This window comes from Magnolia sinica, chromosome 14 (assembly GCF_029962835.1).
Source record: "Magnolia sinica isolate HGM2019 chromosome 14, MsV1, whole genome shotgun sequence".
Lineage (NCBI taxonomy): Eukaryota > Viridiplantae > Streptophyta > Magnoliopsida > Magnoliales > Magnoliaceae > Magnolia > Magnolia sinica.
In genome coordinates, this window is record NC_080586.1 from 63,332,654 (window position 1) to 63,358,349 (window position 25,696).

A 25,696-nucleotide genomic window follows, 5' to 3' on the forward strand; every position below is an offset into this window, starting at 1 on the left:
TAGGTGATGCTTAGGGATGCCCTAGGGACCCCTATTTATAGTTTTAGGCTTAAGACTTTTGCACAGTGTGAAAATTTTTGAAAACCTTCTTAAATTTACACAGTCCACGTAAAAATTACGTAACAGTCAACCGATCGTGGGCCATCCTCAACCGGTCGAGCAGGACGGAAATTTAGTTATTTTATTCGCTGGAGTTCGAGTCGAGGCACTTCGACTGATCAAGCTTCGACTGGTTGAGCGGTGTCCAGGACTAGTCGTGTGGAGCCTGGACTAGTTAAATGGAGACTAGGACTAGTCGAGGATTATGCAACTTCACTTCAAAACTCTAATTTCCTTCATTCTTGACTTGATTTTTTTAAATCTTCGGTATGTGCATTCTTCATTTTTAGTCTTAGTGATTCTTAAGCATTAAATCCATGCTTTTAACATCTTTTAAATCCAAGCTCTTGAATTCCCCTTACAACACAAACATGATTAAAATAGAACATTAAACATTATCATGTTCATAAAACCAAGTAATAACTGGGATCTAATATGCAATATTTGACCCTTAACACAATCCCTAACCATCTTTTTGCTAGTCTCGAGCAAAGTATGTGAAAAATAAGTTTAATGCGTAATGTTTAACCTTTTTCAGAAAACTATCTTTGTGTATTATAGTATAAATGAGTAGACTCAAGATGAGAAATTGAGATTTTGAAGACCTAAAGTTGAATCACATAAGAAATCAATCAAAAAACTCCTTTATCCATTAGGTCAATGCATAATTCGCATATCAATTTTTTCCAAAGTGCTCAGTGAAAATACTATCTTTCCGTAATGTTAGTCATGGTCATCACTTCAAGATCGGTTAAACACCTAAGTACTGACTCCGAACTTATCCCATTTTCCTTCTTTTTCTAGTTTTTGATTTTATATTGACGGTCATTTGCATTTATTCCTCTTCTTCAGCCATTACATCCTTTTCAATGACATTTTTCATTCTCCTCAAAGATGTTGTCATTCTTCATTCATTGTGACCTCTTTATCGATCTCCTACTTTTTAATTGGTTCTTTTTCTTCTTTTAAGGTAGATAAAATTCTCCAGACTTGGTTCTCAATATCTTTCGGTGATCATCACACTAACAATCAGAAAATCTAATATCACCTAAAACAATTTGAATATGTCATAATATGCAAACTTCCTCTTAATCAATTGAATGTAATAACCATAAGTGATAGGTTGCTTAGTTGCTCCAACTCTAACAATTCAAAATTCAATTTCTATCCTATCATCATACTCAAAATAGTTTTAAATGCATAACTTATTACTTTCCAAATAGATAAACATTGAAAAATTTTTAAAAATTTTGCTCAAAACTGAGAAAACACTGATTAGTTTACCGAATCTCCCATCCCCAACCTAAAATTTACATTGTCCTCAATGTAAAAGACATAAGTTTGATTTTCAAAAGAGACAACGAAATTAATAGAGAGATGATGGAAAGATAGTACCTGATGAAGAAATTTTGAGGCTTTTTCCAAAGGATCTCAACGTGAAGGTGATTAGCACAGGAGTTAATCAACTAAAAAGAAAAATATCATAAACAGTGGAAGCAAACTATCCTAGAATGATAAAAAGCAAACTATCCTAGAACGACAGAAAGCAATAAACCTAACTATACCTCTGTCAGACTAGGAGGCCAATCCTGATAAACAGGATTATTCAGAGTATGGACATTTCCTATGAATCAAATATATCGAAAAATGACTTTAGTCATGTCCATTCACTTTGAATTCATTGCCACTATTTGGATTCCAAATCTTGATAGCACCATGAGGATAAACGTTAGTAACAGTGAAAGTGTTTGTCCAATGAGATCGAACTTTACCCAGAAAGAGATGTAACCGAGAATTATACAAGAGAACTTTCTGACCTGGTGTGAATGATTTTCGAAGAATGTGTTGGTCATGAAACACCTTCATCCTATCCTTGTAAATTCATGAGTTCTCATACGCATCATTACGAATTTCTTCGAGTTCATTCAATTGAAGTTTACGTAGCGAGCAGCATTGTGCAAATTGAAATTTAAAATTTTGATCGTCCAGTAGGCTCTATGTTCCAACTCCACTTGTAAGTAGAAAGCCTTCACATAGACAAGTTTAAAGTGAGACATTGTAATAGGGGCCTTAAATGCAGTATGGTAAGCCCCTAAGCATCGGTCAATTGGATTGACCAATCTTTACGTTTAGGGTTAACCGTCTTTTCCAAGATATGTTTAATTTTCCTAGTGGAAATCTCAGCTTGCCCACTTGTTTATGGGTGGTATGGAGTACTCACCTTGTGAGAGATGCCATATTTTTTCGTTAAGTTCACGAATGACCAATTACAGAAATGCGAGCCCTTATCACCAATAATGGCTCGAGGAGTTCCAATCCGAGAAAGGATGTTCTCTTTTAAAAACTTAATGACCATTTGATGGTCATTGTTCCAGCATGGAATCGCTTTGACCCATTTAGTGACATAGTCTACTACTAGCAAAATGTATAAATTAATGGTCCCATGAAATCGATGCCCCAACAATCAAATGCTTCGATGATAAGAATGGGGTTCAGAGGCATAATATTTCGACATGAAAATGCTCTGAACTTCTGACAACGCTCACAAGCTTTGCAAAACTCATGAGTGTTACAGAACATAGTGGGCCAAAAAACCAACACTATAGAATCTTGGCCATGGTCTTTTAAGCAGAAAAGTGATCACCATAGGCTTGAGAGTGACAGAAGGAGATCACCATAGGCTTGAAAGTGATCACCATAGGCTTGAGAGTGACAGAAAGTGATCACCATGGTCTTTTGGTATTCATTATCTAGCACACATCTCCTTAAGATTTGGTCTAGGTAATATTTAAACAAATATGGATAATCCCATATGAACTTATGAATCTCGGCAAAGAATTTTTTCTTATCTCGCGGAGTCTAATGTGTTGGCATGAAAGTTGTGGTAAGATAATTAGCAATATCAGTAAACCGATGTGAATGAGAGACTTTGAACAATTGTTCGTCAGGGAACATGTCATTTATATGTATCATCTCAAGGGAATCAGAGAGATCAAGGCGGGAAAATGGTCAGCCACTACGTTATTTACTCCCCTTTTATCTTTTATTCCCAAATCAAATTCTTGGAGTAGGAGAATCTATCTTATCAAGTGGGGCTTATCATCATTCTTAGAAAGAAGATACTTGAGTGCCGCATGATCTTTAGAAATAATGATCTTGGATCCAATCAAGTAGGACCTAAATTTGTCAAAGTGAACAGTACGGCTAAGAGTTCCTTCTCCGTAGTTGAATAATTCACTTGGGCAGGACTTACGGTTTTACTTACGTAGTGTGTAACATAGGGCTTCTTGTCTTTTCTCTAGCCTAGGACCACCCCAAGAGCACAGTCAGACACATCACACATAAGTTCAAAAGGAAGGCTCTAATCGGGTGGTTGCAAGATAGGTGTAGTGGTTAACATACCCTTAAGCTTAGTAAAAGCTTCCTAGCATTACTCAGTCCACTCAAATGGTGTATCCTTTTAAAGTAGATTACATTAAGGACGAGAGAGGTGACTAAAGTCCTTTATGAATCTCCTGTAAAAACCGTTGTGTCCTAAGAAGGATCACATGTCTCGTATGTTTTTGGGTGGAGGTAGGTTAGAGATAAGATCAACTTTATCCTTATCTACCTCAATTCCCTTGGACAAGATGATCTATCCAAGGACAATTCCCTTACGAACCATGAAATGTCACTTCTCCCAATTAAGTACCAAATTCTTTTCTTCATATCTTTTCAACACACATTTAAGATTCTCTAAGCAGTCATTGAAAGATGGACCAAAGACAGAGAAGTTGTCCATGAAGACCTCTAAATATTGCCCTACTATGTCAGAAAAAATATTCATCATACATCGTTGAAAAGTGGCAGGGGCATTACACATTCCGAATGCCATCCTTCGGTAAGCAAAGGTCGTAAAAAGACATGTGAACGTGGTCTTTTCCTAATCTTCAAGGGCTATCTCTATTTGGTTGTAGCCTAAATATCCGTCAAGGAAACACTAATAGGAATAACTAGGTAGCCTTTCTAAAATTTGATCAATGATGGGCAAAAGAAAGTGATCCTTCCTGGTGACGATATTCAATTTCCTATAGTCAATGCGCATTCTCCAACTAGTAGTAACTCTGGCTGGCACAAGTTCAATGTTAGCATTGGCTACGATGGTGATTCCAGACTTCTTGGGAACCACCTGTGTTGGACTCACTCATTGGCTATCGGATATAGGGTATATGATACCCACATCCAATAGTTTAAGAAACTCAGCTTTAATCACTTCCTTCATGTTTGGATTTAGTCTATGTTGTGATTGTCATACGGTGAGTACAAATCAAAGGGTCAATTCCCTTAAGGTCTGCAATCGACCATCCAAGGGCTCCATTATGCTCAATAAGAGTAGAGATGAGCATACTCTCTTATTCTTTCTCAAGATGGGAAGAAATCACCACTGGGTATGTCTAATTTTGACATAAATAAACATGTTTCAAATCAAAGAGCAAAGGTTTTAGGTCAAGCTTCGGTACCTTGAGGTTAGACGGTAGAGGCACTACATTAGTTTAGGGCAATTCTTCGAATTGTGGCCTCTACCGGTTAACTTCAAGTACTAGAACAGTATCAAATATGACATCTTTCTCCCTAATCATATCATCATCTAAATCACGGGACTGGGTCAAACATATCTTTAGAGGGTCAAAGGATAAGGTCAGAAGTGCTCTATCTTTCACGAAAGAATCAATTAGGATAATGTCATGGGAATCGTCTTCATCCTTTAACTGTTTGCTAGTGTTAAAAAAATATTCAACTCCAATGTCATATTCCCGAAAGACATACTTATGACTCCATTCCTGTAGTTAATGATTGCATTTAAAGTGGTAAGGAATGGGCGATGAAGAATGTCATGAATTTAAATACTCATGTCCATGATGGGTTGAGTATCCAAGATGATAAAATCTACTGGGTAGTAGAATCTGTCAACCTGAACCAACACATCCTCGATTATCCCTCTCGGTACACGAACTGAGCGATCTGTAAATTGTAATGTAGTTTGGGTGGGTTTCAATCCACCCAAACCTAGTTGTTCGTAGACCGAGTAAGGAATCAGATTTACACCCGCTCCTAAGTCAAGAAGTGCGTGCTTAATCCAATAGTTCCCGATTACATGAGTGATGGTTGGGCTACCATGATCTTTGTATTTCTATGGCAAATCTTGCTTTAGGATGGCACTCACCCTTTAAGTTAAGAAGATTTTCTTTCGAATATTTTATCGTCTTTTGGTCGTACATAAGTCTTTCAAAAATTTGGCATATAAAGGTATTAGTTTAACTGCATCCAGTAGAGGGATTTTGACCTTCACTTATTTCAGTACCTCTAAAATATCCTGAGAGTTAGAGAGAGGTTTTGGTGCAACCAACTATTGGGGGAATGGTGCAATCGGCTTGCCTAGAAGTTCCAGTTCTAATTCTTGTGGAGTAGTGATAGGTCTATCATCATTGTCCTCTCCTGGGTATATAGACTTCTCAGCCCTTACCAGAATAGATTTGTCAATTATCTTCCTACTCTTAAGTGTAGTGATAGACTTAGCTTATTCAATTTGATTTAAAGAGCTTGGATCACTTATTTCATATTGCGGTTTGGGGTTGGGAAGAGGTTGAGCAGGAAGCATCCCCCTTTCTATAACCGTAACACGTGAATCCATCTTTTATATATATTTTGTAAGTTCTTGTATTGCTTGAGTAAGCTCTTGAGTTTGTGCGGAATTTTGAACCAGTTCTTCTTGAGGTTTCACTTGATTTGGAATTTGATTAAAGAAACCTTGTGGAGTAGCAGTCCATTCCTCCAACTGAAGTTTGGATGATTTCTTCAATTACGATTGTATGTGTTAGAGGTAGGTCCATTGAAGGGTCTTTGGTAATTATTCACGGCATTGGATTACTCATTCAACACCACTTGAAAGGTAGGTATTGTTGGACAATTTTCAGGTATGTGAATGTTGCAAGCACAAATACTGCAAATAGTTTCCTTAACCTTATCATTCTTTAGTTTCATGGCTTCAAATTTCCTTACGAGATTAGACATTTTAGCATTGATATCATCATCCTCTTTCAGAAGGTATAATCTGCCCCTCTCCTTTGATTGAGTGGGTCTAGAAGTGGTGCTTGATTTTGGGTAAGTGTCCCAAGATTGTACATTTTCAGTAAGTATGTCTAAGTAGTCCCACTCATCGTTGACATTTTTATTCATGAATTCCTCATTGCACATTGTCTCAACCAATTGGCGCATGGAAGATGTCAGTCCATCATAGAAAAAGTGTGTAATGCGGCACATTTCAAAACTGTGTTGTGGGCATGAACTGACAAGATCCTTGAACCTCTCTCAACATTGGAAGAATGTTTCATCCTCCTTTTGGGCAAAGTTTATGATTGAGTTCCTAAGAGTGTTTATTTTATAATGTAAAAAAAAAATTCTTGATGAACTCCCTTATCATGTCATTTCATGTGCCAATAGATCTGGGATGTAGTGAATGCAACCACGTCTTATCTTTCTCTTACAAAGAAAAGGGAAAGAGTTTCAGTCTAACCGTGTCCTCAAACACGTTTAGAAAATATAAAGTGGCTATGATCTCATTAAACTCTTTCAAGTGTAAATATAGACTTTCATATTCAAGTCTATGAAATTTTGGAAGGAGTTGGATCACCCCTGGCTTAATATCCATGTAACGCCCTGAACTTTTCGATACTCGAGCATCAAAAGTCCTTGAGTGTTGCCATAAGATTCAACATAATTTATACATGTTTACGATACCAATCTAGCTATCCTAACCTTGCATCTGTCTCCTAACACGAACCTAACCCTTAGAACATTCCCCACCCACAAATCAAGTTATCCAATCGCTAATCATGTAGTTTAATACGTGTTCATTCCATCAACTAAATTAACAAATAACCCTTCATCCTTGATGATTTAGGCATAAGTACTTTTATAAGAATTACTTAGAAACATCTCTACAACCATGTGGATCCATTAGATTTCACGAAACTTTTACATCAACAATAATTATGAAAATGCCATTAACATAAACCCAGAATTCTATAGTATGTAGTTCCCAATATCCAATTAGTGTGAAATTTTATATCATAGCTAGGAATCATAAATTACCCGTTCATGCCAAATTGCATCCCTTAGATCAGTGTATAAGTGACTGATCGATAATATCAAACAATAACCATTGATTTTGGGGCCACTTGGTCTTTAGACATGCTTCAATTTTGGGATCAACCCCTTAAGTTGAATGGAGAAACCAATGGACAGTCTAGATTCCTCATAAGAACACCTCGGTGGGCCCCACCATTGATGCACGTATGATAACAGGGGTGTACCCGCGCTATACCAGACCGAGAAACGGTCAAAGTGGGTTTGACCTGCAAGAAAACAGAATCGGACTCTTCGTCCATTTTTTTAAACAGAGGCTATGGATATCGTCCGCTGGACTTACGATGGGCCACCATCCTCGCCCGTTTGGATGATCCAAGCCATCCAACGTACTCGGGCGAGGATTTCGATCAAAACCACATTGGTTCAATACACCCATACAAGCACACGAGATCACTGTGACAAGGAATCTAATACAAACGTCGACTAGTGGTGTGACCCATCCAAAACCCAGACCCATTCCAAATTTGGGCTCATGATCGAGCACTACTGCAGAAACCTTGAGGAGGGATTTGATTCTTAGATGGATCAACCAAAGTGGATCCCACCGATTCCAACAAAGGATCGGAATCGAACCTCTTACACATGTGAATAGAGCCTATTTTAGAAAGGTCGTAACTCACAACCAATAACCAAGCGAAGGATCTAGGCTGTTCATCTTGCCTGGAAGAAGAATCTGACCAGAATCCCAACCTTTCCACAACCCTTTCTATCAGATGGATGGTGGTCGCAAGCCATACATAAGAACACCGAAACAAGATCGGTGTGAACCAATTTCTATGTAGAAAACCCACGCCAGGTGCCCATATTCCGATCTGGACCGTCTAGGACAACGATAAGGGATGTCTAACCCCCTCCATGTTATCCAAAGGGAAAAGAAACGAACAGATGGTCAGCACGCTCGGCTCTGCGTAGACAAACCACAAGGAGTCCTCCCGTTTCTCTCTGCACAAGAAATGGAGTGTAAAAGGGGCGTTCTGCTACGTAAACAAGGGGCGTTCTGCTACGTAAACCGAGAGCTGCGAAAGAGGTTTTGCAAGCCTATAAAGCCTCCCTCATTCGAGGGTGAAAGAAAGGAAGAAAAGAGAGAGAGAGAGAGAGAGAGAGAGAGAGAGAGAGAGAGAGAGAGAGAGAGAGAGAAGAAGGGAGAGAGATCTTCACGGCTAGCAGCTCCATCCACCTTGCTGCCGTCCAACAAGAAAGAAAGAAGAGAAGGAAAGAAAAGTAGAAAGAAAGAAATAGAAAGAGAAAGAAAAAGGGAGGAAAGGAAAAGAAAGAGAGATTTTGGGTTTTGAGTCAATTCGTCAGACTCTTAATTGAGTTTGGGCCAGATTTGAGTCGAGTTTTAGGTGAGGGTTTATCCTTTAGGCTCACGCTAATTCATTGAATATTTTTCCCCGCTCTTTCATACCTTCATGTGTATGATTTTGCATTTTTATGTCACCACTTGATTTAGCCTTTTCATGCTTTCATGTATTTATTTTTCCTTTTTATATCTTCATGAATTTGATCTTGCCTTTACGTGTATTTTACCTGGCCTTTTACATATTGCTTTGAATCTTTCATGCTATTATATGTTTTCACCATCAATTATTGGCCCTTTTCAAGATTTTTAAATGATATCCATTGTAAGAGGTTTTCCTGGATTCATGAGAGGCTATGGGTACAAGCCTTGCCTTTGCCTTACCATTGATTTGGCTCTACCCCTCTCCATTACCAACAATTAACGGTAGTCGCTCTTCTAATTATGGAGTTGGTCATTGCCACCCTTATTAAAGAATCGACCATTGCCTCTCTTCTATTTATTGAGTTGGCTTTAACTTCTTTCCTCATCCATGGGTTGACCATTATTACTCTTCTCTTATTTGAGTTGGTTATTGTCACTCGCCCCTTTTCCTTAATGGCTCGATAGGTGTCTTGATATTCTTAACCTTTTATGGATAAAAGAATTCTCTCTTGATGCAAGTACTGTGTTGGAAATCCCTCCTCTAGTGATCGATGAAATATTGTGGACGTAATGCACTTTCGGTAGTGGCCCTTGGGGCAACACATAAATCCATGTTTCATGGCTAGTGGTGCACAAATTGGTGCATGTAATCTGCAATGCATGTTGCATCGTTTTCGGGATTGGATGTCGCAAATAGTCACTCCATGAACAAATCATGTCATGTAATTCTTCCAGGCATGTGTTGTGTTTGTCTTGGGGTAACCGCGTAAAACCATGTTAAACATGGGACACGCCGGTGAATATCTGTAGTATGGGATGCGTGACAAGTCGGATAACTATAATCATATTCCACATTTATGGCGATTGCTAAGAGTGATACACCGTATATACTTTGCTAGGCATGCATCTCATATAGATTGCTTGTGCATTGATACCTCCTGTAGATTGGAGTACTTGACGTATCAGAACCTTCGTATTATTTTTATTAATCTCTTGAATTACTGTTAATCGTAGAGGATAACCATCACTATGAGTAGGGCATTGACCCTCTCCCAACTGTATAGATTATGTAGGTGACATACAGATTTGAGGACTTAGATGACCAGTTTAGAAGACTACACTGAAAGAATGTGAAGCTAGATTATTTAATTAGTCTTATCCTTCCGCTTCGAACTTGCTGAATGTAATAGGCTTCCATTGAGAAGGCTTTTAATTATTAATTTTGTTCTAATAAAATATAATCAAAATAGTTGATATTATTCTTGTGAATGTTACCTTCATAAATGTATCTGGGAGTAATCTAAACAAAAAAAAATAGGGTACAATTTCAGAGCATCCAGTTGGTACATTATTAACATCCGATTTTCTCGGGCACGAGTATAAACTCTGGCCGTGAAAATTTAGGATATTACAATCCATGTGTCCTATATTTTTTGGAAAAACCATGCATGAGGTCATGCTCACCCCTGCTGGTTGTAAATAATCTCACAAAGTACGAGGCAGAGGTGCTTGATGCACCTTATTCTCATCCTAGACTTCCTCAAGCCTAGGTTGAGGTTGTCTTCTCGATTGATTAACCGGTTGATTTGCAGTCATCACTTTAATTAACTCTGAGGATCTCAAGTGGTGTTTAATCCTATGATGGATAGATAACCCCACAACCAATCCTCCTTCACTCAAAAGACGTTGAGTGTTATCATGGACCCACTTGGGCATGAAACACTCTCTGCCCACAATTTCAGATTTTAACCTAAATGTAAAAGAGAAAAGAAGGAAATTTGAATATAGAAATAGAAAGAAAGAGAGAATTGGAAAGAAGTTACTAGATTAGAAGTTCTTAACTAAAATCCTGCAAAACAAAACAAACAAGTTAATTTCTAAAAACAGAAATTCTAAAATTAGAAAGTTTTTAAAAATAAAATTAGAAAGTAAACTAGCATCTAAAAAGGAAAGTTTTAAAGTTTCTAAAAAGAGGAAAAGGAAGTTTCTAAAATCAAAATAGGAAAGTTTCTAAACCTAGAGTTAGAAAGTAAGTTAACTTTGTAAAAAATCCTAGAATTAGAAAGTTTCTAAAAATAGAAAAAAAAACCTTAATCCTAAAAATAGAAAAAACCTAATCTTAACCTAATTCTAAAAGTAGCTAATCTCAGAAAAACGCAACCGTTAATCCTTAGCAACAGCGCCAAAAACTTATTTACAACCCCAAGTGTAGGGTCCCAATGTAGTAATAATCTCGGTAAGACCGAGGTCGAATCCACATGGACTAATCTCGTGTATTTTCTAAAAGCAACTAGAAAAGATGAAACCCTAAATCTAAAATATTTAAGAGTAATTGTGAGAGATTTAATGAACAACTTAAGAAATTCAAAGGTAGGATATTAGGGTTTCCAAGGATCTACTTGTAGAGATCAGGGAGATCTATGCTTGATTCAAGTCACACGATTGCAATCGGAGTCTCTTCCTATCCAATTGGAAGATATCTCAGTAAAATCAAATCTAAACTTCCTTTCACCTAATTCTCAATAGATGAGAGGTGTGAGAACTGGAAGTGATTCCATCACAAAACCATGCCCAGGAGACAGGGCAAACAACAGGATTTACCAATCCCACAACTAATCTAGGAGAATTGTGAAAGTTAGGGAGGATTGCATCATCTAACCATGCCCAAGGGATGCTGGTGAACAACAGGATTTCCTATTTTCATAATCTCAAAACATGAAGAGAACATACTCAAAGCTATCACAGATCTATTGTAATTTGAATCACAACAAACAATTAAAAATTTAAAGTATTTCGTATAATCAAACTAGAATCAAAGAGAGTTCAATATAAACATGAATCAAAAGAATTAAAACATCCCATCACGTTACAAGCTTCACCTCTTAGCTCTATTTAAGATGTTTAGCCAACTATAGACATGATTGAACTAGAATCTCTTAAGAAAAACAGAAAAACAAGTAAGGAAAGTGAAGAAAAACTCTTGGCAATGGCTTCTCCACACTTTTGCTCCACTCCTCAAACCCTAGATGATGCTTAGGGATGCCCTAGGGACCCTTATTTATAGTTTTAGGCCTTCGACTTTCGCACCGAGTGAAAATTAGCGAAAACTGTCTCAAATTTACGCAGTCCACGCAAAAATTGCGTAATGGTCGACCGGTCTTGGGCCATCCTCAACCGTTCATAGGCCATCCTCAACTGGTCGTGGGACACCCTCGACTGGTCAAGTAGGACAAAATTTTAATTGTTTACTCGCTAGAGTTTAAGTCGATGCACCTCGACCAGTCGAGCTTCGACTGGTCGTGTGTAACCTGGATTGGTCGAGGATTACACAACTTCACTTCAAAATTCTAATTTTCTTCATTCTTGACTTAATTTTCTCGGATCTTTAGTGTGTGCATTCTTCATTCTTAGTCTTGGTGATTCTTGAGCATTAAATACATGCTTTTAACCTCCTTTTTAATCCAAGCTCTTTAATTCCCCTTGTAATACAAACATGATTAAAATAAAACATTAAGCATTATCATGTTCATAAAACTAAGTAATAACTGGGATCCAATATGCAATATTTGACCCTCAACACAATCCCCAACCAACATTTTGATAGTCTCGAGCAAAGTATATGAAAAATAAGTTTAATGCACAATGTTCAGCCGTTTTCAGAAAACTATCTTTTGTGTATTCTGCTATGAATAAGTAGACTCAAGATGAGAAATTGAGATTTTGAAGACTTAAAGTTGAATCAAATAAGCAATCAATCAAATAAGTCTTTTATCCATTAGGTCAGATCATAGTTCGCATATCAAGTTTTTCCAAACTGCTCAGTGAAAATACTTTCGTAATGTTAGCCATGGTCATCACTTCAAGATTTGTTAAACACCCAAGTACTAATTCCGAACTTATCCCCTTTTCCTTCTTTTTTTCTAATTTTTGATTTTATATTGACGGTCATTTGTATTTATTCCTCTTCCTTAGATATTACATCATTTTCAAAGACATTTTTCATTCTCCTCAAAGATGTTGTCATTCTTCATTCGTTATGACCTCTTTGTCGATCTGCTATTTTTTAATTGGTTCTTTTTCTTCTTTTACAGTGGATAAAATTCTCTAGACTCGGTTCTCAATATATTTCAATAATCATCATACTAACAATTAGAAAATCTAGTATCATCAAAAATAATTTAAATATGTCATAATATGCGAACTTCCTCTTAATTAATTGAATGTAATAACCATAAGTGATAGGTTGCTTAGTTGCTCCAACTCTAACAACTCAAAATTCAATTTCTATCCCATCATCATACTTAAAACAGTCTTAAATGCACAACTTATCACTTTCCAAACAAATAAACATTAAAAAAATTGAAAAGTTTCAAAAATTTTGCTCAAAACTAAGAAAATACTGATTAATTTTCCTAATCTCCCATCCCCAACGTAAAATCTATATTGTCCTCAATGTAAAACAAATAAGCATGATTTGCAAAAGGGACAACATAATTGACAGAGAGGTGATGGAAAGATAGTACCTAATGAAGAAATTTTGAGGCTTTTTCCAAAGGATCTCAGCATGAAGGTGGTTAGGAAAACCGTTTTCTCGCAGTTTTTCATAGGTGGGGCCCGGACCAAAAGAATCCATCCCACCCATTGAATTCTACAATTTATAACAGACCCATCAAGCCCAATATTGAGCATGTTTCGGTGTGAAAAAAAAAATCAGAGTGGATTTTAACGGTGAAAACCACTGTTTTCTATGCTATGGCCCGCATGAGAGTCGGATTAACCTCATATTTCGGCCAACGCCCAAAATGGGTTGGGAAATGGAATGGCTAGCGTGGATTGGACCCATACATCAAGGTGGGGCCTGTATGAGCAGCCCACCCAAAATTTTGAATCAAGCTGATATTTTTTAATTTTTCACGTGCAACGTCCAGAGACTGTTAGCACATCGTACGGTCTGTTCACACTCCACAGACGACGTGAATCAAGGTGGGTCCCACATAGACATGGCCCACTTGACTTAGATCAATTTGACATTAGTTTTTTCCCATCCCCATTTAGGTAAGGCCCACATGCTTTGGATGGCCATGGGGTCCATTTGATGGACGGTTTGGACACCACATACACTTACTAAATGGGCCACAAAATAAAGGAGATAGAGAGAGAGACGTGATGATGGAGGGCTCCGCCACTATGAGCCCTCCCTTGCATTCAATCATACATCAAGTGGGTCCCAATACATGTGGGCCCACCAAATCAAAGATTAACGGTGGAGATTCCACTACCAAAAAAATGACTAAAGGCTATGGACTAATCGGGTTTTTAGCTACGGCTATAAACCGTAGCTAGTATGCTACGGCTTAAAACCGTAGCTAATACTGTCTAAACCGTAGCTAAAGGCCAACTCTGCCATACCTACATACAACCTTGGATACCCCATAAGGGACTCTACAAGGCCCATTAAAATGTGTATTCTCCATCTAATACGTCTATCCATTTTTTAAGAGTATTTTAGGGCAAGAACCCAAAAAAGGAAGTAGATCGAAAGCTCAAGTGGACCACATGGTAGGAAAGAGTGGAGATTAATCCATTGATCGATGGTGTGGTTCAATTAGACCTTCGATTTACTTAGATGTTAGGTTCACTCCCTATAAAAAAAATTACAAAATTAATGGACGGAGTGGATATGTTGATTGCATCAAGATGGACCCCACAAAGCCCATGACAAGGCCGTCCGTCCAGATTCCATGAAATGTGAATGATGGAGTGGCTAGTACGGATTGTACAATAGCTACGGTCATATGGGCTTTTAGCTACGGTTAAAAACCGTAGTAGAACCGTAGCAAGCGAAAATGCAAAAAACTGGGCTGCCTTTTTCTTTTCCCCCTCTCACTTCCCTCCACTCAACCCTATTCCCTTTTCCACCTCTCACGAAATGCACATTTCCCTCCACTCAACCCTATTCCCTCTCACGTCCATCCCTCTCTCTCTCTCTCACTCTCTCTATCTCCCTTGCCGCTCTTCTCTATCTCTCTCAATCTCAATCTCACGCCCGTCAAAACCCCTTTCTCATTCCCTCGCTCTCCCCCTCCCTTTCTCATTCCCTCACTCTTCGGGTTTGCATGTGATGATTCCAATAGAGAAGATGCAGTGGCAGAGGTTCAAGGGGGTTCTAATGGTGGACGCGGAAAGGATTTTGGGGGCTGTCAGATTTGGGCGATGGCCTGACCTGATGGGTTTGTGGGGACTACAATGAGGGTGGATTCGGCCTGATTAGATTGCAATGGGCGACATCTATGGTCGAAGGTTGGATGAGGACAGAGGTTTTCAGCGATTGCGACTAAGGAGAGATGGGTTTTCAGTTTTCAATGAGGGGACGGTGGTGGGTTTCGATGAGCGGAGATGATAGGTCTGAGTTGATGCCGAATCTGTAACCCAGGCGGATCAAAGATGGTGACAGATTTGAGCAGATGTCGGATTTGGTGAGTGAAGATGAAGAACCGAGCTCGAGCAGTGCCATTACTTCAGAAGGTGATGTCAGTGGCTATTAACATGCTGCTATATCTATATAGTATTTGGTCTATCAAGTTCGTCCATAGTTCCACAAGGCATTTGTCCACCGTGGGTACATGTCTTTCCTTCTTCTCTTAGTCTTTTGCCTGTGTGATTCCTAGAGATCATGCTTTTGTTAGATTCTTGCAAGCAGTTTTCATTTATTTGATGCTTTCTTAAATGTAGATGTCCTCCATTCATGTGAGGATCTGCAGGTTTCTTTGCTATAAAAAGAATTTTAGGGGACTTGCTCTTGAAGAGGACAATTCGTTTCATCTGTTGCGACCATGAAGAAAGTATTTGATCAGATCATTAGGGACCTGTTAGAAGTGCTCTTTGATCTTTGTTTATAAATTGTGTAACTTTCATTGGTTTGGTGATAAGTTGTTCTTGAAGTGCTTAGGATGTTTAGTACTTACATAATGGAATTAATCAAACCAATGAAGACTTTTTGGTTGCATCTGGTTGCCAGCCTAGATAAAGGAGAGGGGTTGCATCTGGTTGGCAGCTGCCATCAAGCTTATGCCATTACTTCGATCATGAATCCTAACAATATGACATGCCAAACAAAATATTATAATAAGAATAACAACAACAACAACAACATTAACAACAAGTCCTGCTTATACTCCAGTCTAAATACAAAAACTCCAGTCCTGTTTTATACTCCAGTCTAAATATATAAAAAGAAAACCAGGATTGAAATTGAGAAGAATATATAACTTGATATCCCCACTGAAACCCAGGTTAACGAATCCATTGTTGTCAGGTTTGCAGTTGGGAATGATGATGAGATTTTTTTTCCCAGAAAGGAATATATAGACCATAAAGTTTATTTATGAGCACAACTCACTTTGTTTTTTTTTAAAAAGATGGTCAAAGTTCTTGTCTGCCTACAAATTTTGTTAATTTTCCTTGCTTTACTTTTAGCTTCTGACAGGTAAAATTTCAATGAATGAGTGATTTCGATCAAAATGAAGGCTTTAAACTATTGTACATTTGTGGTGGTTCAGATTTTGTCAGGTTGTGGTCAAATATGTAAATTGCTGAAACACACATACATGGATGTCTCATGAACCCGCAAAGCGACATTTTTGATTTTATGTATGTGTATTGCGTAGCGAGTATGTATGTGCATGCACATATGTATTAATGTAGGTTGTTTGTGGTTGATCTCAAACATCAGAAAGAAGCTTTGTATATACATTTAAATGCTCCTTTTTGTAACCATATTTGTTAGTTGAATGTTAACCACTGTCCATTTGTGCTATAGAGGAAACTTCTTGTACTATATAGAACCACAAGCCATTTTAAATATGTGTACAAGAAACCCCAACATGACCAATTTTGTTTGTTCCCAAATTGAGTTGGGTGTATTTTTCTCTTTTCTTTTTGCAGGATGCATTTGTGCTCTGCAAAATTTTAAAAAATAGTAGACCAGGCCCGAAAAATGGTGAACAGCATGGAGCACCATTTAGAGAAGAAGATTGATCATAAATATTTTTGTCATAGCAAGGTACTGCGGTATTTTTGTTATCATTCTATGGTACATTTTGAAGGGCTTTCCTTGATGTGATGTCGTCCGAATTTATTCATTTTTGTAATATGTGCAGGCTTGTCAATGTTCATAATTGCTAGCATGTTTGATGATCTTTAATTTAGTGTTTTAATGGTCCGATACATTGGTTTTTCCTTTGCCCAAAATAGCATTTGGATGTCTGCACTCTGCAGTATGCAACATGATTTTTATTTTTATTTTTTGTTTTGTTTTGCTTTGTCTTTGTTTTTTGTCTTTTGGTTTCTTTTAAGAACTTCCCATCCCACTTAGAAATTTTAGAAAGCGCTTGTATAAAAATGTTGTTTTAACCCTGCTGTCCATATGTGCTATGAGTGATTCAGTAGAAAGAGATATGGAGCTGTTGGTGAGAAATGAACATTCATCATGGCTTGAGGGTAAACAGGAAAATGCTTTGTTATGGCTAACCATATCAGAAATCTCCATTTTACACATTGCAAATGCAAACAGAATGTAATCAAATTCCTTTCAAGTGGGACATCCATTGCTTGACAAAAGAAAAAAAAATGTATTGGCCCTGTAAGTATTTTTAGACTAACAGCTATCTCTGTTGGTGCAAATTAGCTGGACTGTCCAAATCATCTTACCATGAAGCCAGATATCCATGGTTTTTAGCTCATTGTTTTATTTTCAAAGCTAATATTCTTACTCACGGTTGTCTCCTGGACCGACGTAAATCCCTAATTATATGCATCTTGATGGTTCTTTCCTCTATTAATGCATTTTGTACTTGGTTTTTATTAGCTCATGATCTGCTCTCAATGGTAATTTCATGTTCTTAGTCATATTGTTCTTACTCACGGTTTTTTTTTTTCCAATGGCTTTTTAAAGATACTCTTGGATTTTTACTCACCCTACTTACTCACAAGCATGGCGTCCATGTGTGGTAGGCGGTTCATCAAAATGGCATCTAAGGAAATGAAAAATAGCCTGCATTCAAAATACATGCATGGCCCATCTGATTAGAAGTTGAGACTATGTCCTTCTTTCTCGGCCAAGGTAGGTACAAAGTAAGTTGATTTTATGGACGATGGGGATCTTCCTGTTCCATGTCTGTGTAGTATGGCTAGGTGTATGGAGGCAAGTTTTTATATGTTCATGAGACTGCACATCGAGTAGATTCATTTCTACACATCTTCCAGTTCCATGTTTTTCTAAAGTCATCCTGGTAGATATCCGGCCTACTTAATTCTGCTTTTGATAGCGGACTTCTACTTTACTGAATATGAATACTAACTAATTGCAATTTGGTCATTTCCACTTTATTGAACTTGTTATTGCAATTTTATTTGATAGTGCATCCAAATGCTGCCTAAATAGTCAGTTCGTGTTGGATTAGAAGTATCACAGTCGCGAGAACATACAACCTAAACTGATTCTACCCAAAAAAACCATTGGGCTGAAACTCAGAAGACAAAATAGAATCATGTAATGAATGTAGCACAGTCTCTCTCTCTCTCTCTCTCTCTCTCTCTATATATATATATATATATATATATATATATATGTATAAACTTGTATAGGTCCACATGCATTTATGCATAGCCCATTTATGTAGGTTTAGATGTACGTTTATGTATGCATATGTAACATGTTCATGTGTATGCAATATGCAGACAAACATGGAAAATTGGATATTGTATATATACCTAGTTTGCTTTCTAAATGACTGCAGAAAAAAAGGTCTTTTGGGGAAGAAAGTGGAGTGGCTTTATTATATACTTCAGGCATTTAGAGCTTTTGGGATGGTGGTAATTTACATTTTTAGTTCACTAGCATAGGAATCTCTTCAAGTTCATTGAGGCTGCATTTGGATGCTCAGTTGAATTCAATCACAAAATTTCAATTCACTAAAATGGAAATGACTAATGGGGTAGTTCTTTTTCAGCTATGAAGTGATATGAAGGATTTTTTACTTTCTGAGAATAGTGGGATTAGCAAAACGGGGTTCGTAACACCAATCTCAAATGGCTAGGACAATGCGGTGGTGATTATGGAAAAAAAAAATACTAATATTAATTCTTGCAGATGTAGTGAAGTAATCTATGTGCCTGTGGTCCTCTGTCAAAATTCTAGTAATAGTTTTCCTTGCTTGCATATATATGTTGTTGCATATACTTGAGTAAAAATAATTTTAATGAATTGCATGTAGTAATATATGTGCCTGGCCATGAAATTCAAGTAATACCTTTGCTTACATATGTTGCAATATATATCAAATCAGCTGTAGTTCTTCAAATTTCAGATACTTTAGGGAGCGATTAGATACTTGGAAATTATTGAATTTGAAATTGGAGTAGCTTAGAAAACCTAAAAACGAACATATGAAGTCACAAAAAGGAAATGAAATGAATTTTATGTTTGTTGAATCGTGAATGAAAATCCTTCCTGATGTGCAGGTGCTTGTTTGTTTGTCTTATTTAACATTGTTTGTTCCATTTTCTATGTGCTTTTTTATTCTTCTTTGAGTCTGATCTTGATTTTTCTATGTGCTTTCCATTTTCTATGAATAAACTGCAAGTTTCTCATCTGTTTGCTGAGTGGTGTCGGATTTGTGAACTTCCTGACAATACTGATGTAGCTTATACCCATTATATCTCACAGTTACAACAAAGTGGGTTGCTTAAAGGGAATGATCTCACGGATCGCTTTTTCCGAATCCTCATGGTAAACTTTTTCCGTGGTTTGTATTATGTTTCCATGAGAATCCTCCAGACCCTCACAGTTGTTAAGAGTTTTGTTTCTCTTTCTACCTATAATTTCAGGAAATTTCTGTAGCAAATTGTTTGGCCACTGGCATGATTAATCCAAGGTCATTGTTCCTATAAATGCCACAACAAGTCCAACATCTCTCATTTGTTGTTATTGATATGTATGCAAAGCTTGTGGTTTTAGTTATTAAGGTAGCGATCTTTTTTTTTTTTTTTTGTGGTTATGGGAAATTTCTTTCAGTTGTAACAAATGTTGCTAGTTACATTAACCTCAGTAGGTGTTTGCTTTAATTAATTCGATGATTTGTAACTTCATTTATCTTTGTTGTTGTTAGTATTGTATGGTGGACCAGGGATCAAGTAATGTGTTTCTCTTGCCCAAGGTTGAAACACATGCACAAGGAAATTTTTTTGTTTTATTTATTTATTTATTTTTTATTTTAAAATAAAAATAAAATTTATACTTCTGCTTCCATTATGGTTACTTACAGTGTTCTCATTATGATATGTGGCAGATTTTGTCAGTGATTGTGAGAGTTATCTAAAAGGATGCAGAAGAGAAGAAAGCTGCTTTCAGCCGAAGGGCATATTTCAGATTGTTTCTGAACTGACTTTTGGACCTTGGTTCCCCTAACCCTGTCCTTGATAGTTCCAACTTTCAGGTATGTGTTACTCATGAATGTCATCATTATCTTCTTTCTCCTCATCTTACACAACTGTGGTATCATCAGTTTTTTTTTTTAAAAAAAACTTGTGGGCAGGTTCACTTTTTGTACAAAGGCACTCTAAGGGTGCTCTTGGTACTGCTTCATGATTTTCCGGAGTTCTTTTGTGATTATCATTTCAGCTTCTATGATGTGATTCCACCCAGTTGCATTCAAATGCGGAATGTTATTCAAAGTGCATTCCCACGAAACATGAGGTTGCCCAATCCTTCTACTCCCAACTTGAAGTTGGCTGCATCACGATTTTTTTTGAACTTCCTAATAATATTTAATAGTTCTGTATTAAGCTAGCATCTTTCTTCTCTCCTGAATGCAGATTGATTTTCTGGCAGAAATCAGCCAATCATCGGGCATTCTCTTTGAGGATGATGGTGCTTTGAAAGCAAAGCAGATTAAGGTTGACATTGATGAGTATCTCAAGTTATCTTGAGTTGTCATTATTTTTCTCTACCTAACATTGAGAAATTCTCTTATTTTCATATTTACGTAGCAAACCATGCTATACTATTTTATAAGTGCACGTTGCCAAATCATTAGTGCATATTTTACAGCAAACATTTTTCATGTAGTACAGCTGCTTGGAATCCTAGTTTCTAAAAACAAAAGAGAACAATTATAAATTCGGATTTGAATCTAAATCATAGGATTCAAATCATAGAGTTGTAGGATTCATCTAGATAAAAAGAGATTCAAGATGGGATTCAAATCATTCTGCTTAAGTTCAGCTCAAATCATAAGTTGTAAATCAACTATGATCACAAGTGATTGATTTGTTTAGCTAAGTAAGCATGAAAAAATAATAATAACGATTTCTAGTTCCTGTAATGAAGAGAGTGGCCCTTAAATTGCAGTCAGGTCTCTTTTTAGTCCAACTTAAATCTAGTGGACTTGCAATTTGGAGCCTAATCCATCATAAATAGAACTTAGTTTTTCTACTTAGACCAATAATTGCCAATCCGTATAATAGTGCATCCAAATGCTATTTAAGTATATCACCATAAAACATCTTACTAAAATTTAAACTTGGGATAGTTAAGTGGTCTAAAGAAACTGACAGTTCCATAGAACATCGATAGGACAGTCATGATAAGGGTCATCTTGAACTTCGAAATTGGTTCCCACGAATCTTGAAATGCTAAAAAAAATACCTGTACTTGATCTTTGGGCGGGACATTCATTTCTGATCATGTGGGCGGGACATGCATTTCTGATAGTGTAGTTTGTGAATTTCATGTAAGAATAGTCTCCACTAGTTTTGAAATTCTATTAATTGCTTCTTCAAGGAAATCTTCAATTAAAAGATTTTGATATAAAAAAAGCAGCAGGTGGGGTCTCTAGGAGAGCCATTCAAAGGACTTTATAGACTATTGTAACCGAAAATTTCCTTGAAATCCATCTCTTTTGGGCCGGGAAAGGGACTTGCTGTATACCTAATCAAGGTACTTTTGGTCCATCCATTTCGGCCATCAGTGTCACTCCAGGTAATATATCCAGGACTGAATATTAGAATTAAATTCTGTAAATTTCTAACTGTTTGATACTAACAGATGAATATACATATCCTTTTTCTTTTTTCTTTTCTTTTTTTTAATTTAAATTTCATACCGACTGTTAGAAGTGCGCCAGGTTGGGGAAAGAAAAGCAAGACTGGTTTGATCATTGGGATTGTAGTTGGTGTTGCGCTCTGAGCTTTATATCCATTTTCGCAGTTTTTATCTAGAGATGCAGGAGAAGGGGTATTGATGAAGATGAAGGTAATGCCAATATTGCTAAATTAGGGTGCATTTGGATGCTCAATTGAAGTGGATTGCAATTCATTCAAATCATTGCAGAGGAATGACCAAAGTTGGGGATGATGCCGTAATTGCAATTCCATGTATACCAACTTGAAATTGTCGCAATTGCAATCTTGACACTAACCATACTTGGTCACTTTCTATTTTATTGAAATGGATTATTACGATTCAATTCAACTGAGCATCCAAACACAACCTAATCGATATGCATTGAAACTCCAACTCAGACACTTATAACTCAATTGGCGGAATATAGTCTTCTGTCTCAAATAGGAGAAATTACAATTTTGTTCCAAAAAAACTTCTTGTGGTCAATTGGCTTTCTTAGGCCATATTCAAATGTCCAGGAGGGCAGGATTCCATTCCACCCAGGTTGATATCCGCAACATTTCAAACATGACCTGAAAATCCTAAATATTGACTTGGGGTAGAAAAAGTGGACAATTGCTACTCTCTATACTGGAGTTTCCATTTTCTCTGTTGTCTCGAACACTTAACGGAATTGATGAACATCTAGTTTACCAAAATATCCATTGTGATTGTGATTTAGGGTACATCCAAACACACCCTTATGATGTGCTTGGATGCACAATTGAATCATATTGCAATACTTAGTTCAGTGGACTGGAAATGGAAAAATTATAAAATATTCATATTAATGGTTGCAATACATTAGTTTTGAGGTTGGACTTGAAAGGAGAGCAACTGATTGTCGTTACGGTCTAGTTATTTCATTAGGACTCAACTGAATGCTCACAATTCAATTGGTTGTGCATGCAAACACAGCCATACAATTTTGATTTTAGTGAAGCCCATGTTCAAAAATAGAGATTGTGCATGCATGCATTGATTAAGTAGATAATATGATCCAAATCTTCCTTTGTATTTGAATTTGCAGAGTGTCTAATCATGGCTACCAAAGTAAACAATTTCAGTTATTCTGAACTAAGGGCTGCAATAGAGGACTTCAGTCCGGCAAATAAGTTGGGAGAGGGAGGATTTGGGCCCGTTTATAAGGTACCTTTTTGTGTTTGATCTGAAATAAAAAAGAAACGGAAATTTAAGAACTGAGGATGTGTTCGGAAGTTTTCACTTTTGTCAGTAAAACGGGTTCGGCTCAAATCACAAATAAGAAAAGAATGGGTTTGTAATTCTAGAACATTATTATCTCACTTGGTTTTGGGTTGGCACAGGAAAATGCAAACTGTGTTAAGCCAGATTTCTTTTACGCTCTATTGCTGCCCTAAATTGCAATTGGGTTTTCCCATTGCCCATTCTCTATTCCAAAAGCGAAGGTTCCAAATGCACCCTGACATTTAAACACCTTTCAAGCTCTTTTTAGAACTTTTCATATTATTGCTAAAGTAATTTGTGAGGGGAAAAAAATGTGAATCACAGCATGTGTATACCCATGCCACATGAGCCAACTCAATCATCTGGCGAGCCATGCTTGTGCTAGGAAAATAGACAAAAAACCACTAACTATAGCATGTTTAGCATAGGGAAATGGACAGAAAACCATCAACTACAGCATGTTTGGCATAGGAAAATCTCTTAGTTTGGAACATCTTAGCCACCTATCGTACATGTGACCCAAGTTGAAACTTGGTTGTGTACATGATTCCCATCCACCGCTAATGGATGGTTGGATATTTAGGAACAGAGTCTCATTTAGAAACAAGAATGCATGAATCTTGCTGTAGAATTATTTTAACTGCTCCAATTTTATCTTTGTTAATTATAGTTTCTGCTGCAGGTTGTGAAATGTGAGTTACCGGTTGTCCCTGCAAGGGAATTACCATTTGAGGAATATCCAACCTAGCTCTCTAGTTCCCAATCAAGTAAATTTAGAACCACCTGCTTTCTAATTCCCAGTCAGGGTGAAATAAAAACATCGTTACCTACCAGAGTATACTGTGCATTGGACTCTGGCTCCTAGTCCTACTTCTTACCTATTTCTTTTTCTTTTTTGCCTGCTATCTAATTACCTAAATTTCCTTCTATGCAGTTATATTTTAATCATGCTACTGTGAAAATGTTGAGCAACCTGAAGGTATATATTGTTGACATATGGATTGTCTTTGACATTTTGCATTTTAGCATAACTGTTGCACACTTGTTGTATGTTGATGAAGTTTGGTTTTGCAGTATGAAAGCAATGCGTGGTTCTTGAGGTGGTCAACCATGTGCAGTAAGCTTTCGGATCAAAGTGAAGCTGAGAATAGTGTTAGTTGATGAAAAATTGATAACCAGTAAAGGCACATCCATGGAGTTGTTACTTGTGATTGTTGAGAAGCTATTTGGCTACGAGAAGGCATTGGATCTTGCTGTCAATGAGAACTTTAAATAGGCATATAACTATTATGTTGGTATTGTACTTTTGTTAATGGATTAAAATGAGTGATTGTATTCAATTGAATGAATGAATGATTGTATTTGATTGAATAAATAAATGATTTAGCCATGAAGTATTTATTTATATTAGCTTTTATATGAGTTGATCTATCAGGTCATGTACTACAATGGTAAGAGATGCCATTATTATATTTTCTTTAATTATTTAAAAAAAAAAAAGGCAGTTGCTACGGCTATTAACCGTTGCCTTTTATCTGGAAACCGTAGCTGTTTCTAATTTCAGCCTATTGCTACGGTTCTTGCTCTACTTTTAACTACAGATATAATCCGTAGCGGTATATACTTTAGAGATACGGAAAGTATTGCTACGGCTTTAATCCGTAGCTATTGTCTTTATGGCTACGGATTAAAACCGTAGCCATAGCTTTAAGACCTATGGCTACGGCACCAATGGCTACGGTCGTGCTACGGACTATAACCGTAGCCATAGGCATTTAGCTACGGTTTTTATCCGTAGCCTTTTCCCAGTTTTTTGGTAGTGTTCCTTCTCCACCAAAATGGAAGGTCTAGATGACCTCTATTCATACAAGAAAAATAAACATCACGATGGGGTCCATGGAGAATGGCCCCCTCATGGAATGATCATGAGAATCAAGCCTATAAAGCACCCACCGTTCGATCTTCTTAGTCCGATGGAACGCCGATCTCCTTGTGCTTCTCTTTCATGGAAGATGATGTGAGATGAATGGCTAGGATGAATGATTTTGGGGTGGAAAGTGGGCCACACAACACTCACTTTTCTCTCTTAGAAAGGCTTAGACGTCCACCACTTGCTTGGAATTTTTGTGAAGAGAAAGGGAGAGAGAGAGAGAGAGAGGGTTGTAAGGAGAGAGAGTGATGGGTGATGGATGTGAGTTGATGGTGTACTTGAATTGAGAGTTGACTTGGTGGTTGTTGGACTTGTGGAGAAAGAAAGCATGGGTGTGTATACTTGACATGAGGTGATTAATTGATTGATTGATGGGACATATTATATAGATTCTCTTGGGATTGCAAATGCGCGGCGTTTTCCTTGAATTGAACGTGGGCCCACATCTCTCGGTTAGGGTATTGGATCGGTATGCAAGATGCGGTGTTAGAACTGCAGCGACGATACAATCGAAATGATATAAGTCTCAGATTAAGTTGACTCAAATTTATAGGATACAACTTAAGGTCGCGCGCAAACATCGATTATAAGTTGTAGGTTGCCGGAA

At 37.2% G+C, this 25,696-nt stretch overlaps 1 protein-coding gene, 2 long non-coding RNA genes and 1 other non-coding gene across 7 annotated transcripts; all 4 read left to right on the forward strand.

The window, feature by feature from the left end:
* The first annotated feature begins 6,403 nt into the window (after positions 1 to 6,403).
* LOC131226463 (small nucleolar RNA R71) lies at positions 6,404 to 6,510 on the forward strand. Its single transcript, XR_009161846.1, has one exon. It is a non-coding gene; the product is annotated as a small nucleolar RNA R71 (small nucleolar RNA).
* An 8,235-nt stretch (positions 6,511 to 14,745) lies between these two features.
* Positions 14,746 to 15,441, forward strand: LOC131225352 (uncharacterized). The gene is made up of 2 exons (XR_009161318.1): positions 14,746 to 15,134; positions 15,186 to 15,441. It is a non-coding gene; the product is annotated as an uncharacterized LOC131225352 (long non-coding RNA).
* A 2,228-nt stretch (positions 15,442 to 17,669) lies between these two features.
* On the forward strand, positions 17,670 to 20,521 carry LOC131225394 (uncharacterized). 3 transcript variants are annotated; one of them, XR_009161340.1, is made up of 5 exons: positions 17,670 to 17,856; positions 19,458 to 19,520; positions 19,619 to 19,756; positions 20,080 to 20,226; positions 20,326 to 20,521. It is a non-coding gene; the product is annotated as an uncharacterized LOC131225394 (long non-coding RNA). The 3 variants fall into 3 exon arrangements; XR_009161339.1 differs by lacking the exon at positions 17,670 to 17,856 and having other exon boundaries at positions 19,384 to 19,520; XR_009161341.1 differs by lacking the exons at positions 17,670 to 17,856; positions 19,458 to 19,520; positions 19,619 to 19,756 and adding an exon at positions 19,765 to 19,947.
* A 438-nt stretch (positions 20,522 to 20,959) lies between these two features.
* On the forward strand, positions 20,960 to 24,468 carry LOC131225304 (putative serine/threonine-protein kinase). 2 transcript variants are annotated; one of them, XM_058220817.1, is made up of 4 exons: positions 20,960 to 22,043; positions 22,984 to 23,102; positions 24,094 to 24,138; positions 24,234 to 24,468. In XM_058220817.1, exons 2-4 carry the CDS (start codon positions 22,995 to 22,997, stop codon positions 24,318 to 24,320), a joined length of 240 nt encoding a protein of 79 aa, XP_058076800.1. In that variant the 5' UTR covers positions 20,960 to 22,043; positions 22,984 to 22,994; the 3' UTR covers positions 24,321 to 24,468. The 2 variants fall into 2 exon arrangements, 1 of the variants encoding a protein (XP_058076800.1); XR_009161293.1 differs by lacking the exons at positions 24,094 to 24,138; positions 24,234 to 24,468 and adding an exon at positions 23,830 to 23,900.
* Positions 24,469 to 25,696: the final 1,228 nt, after the last annotated feature.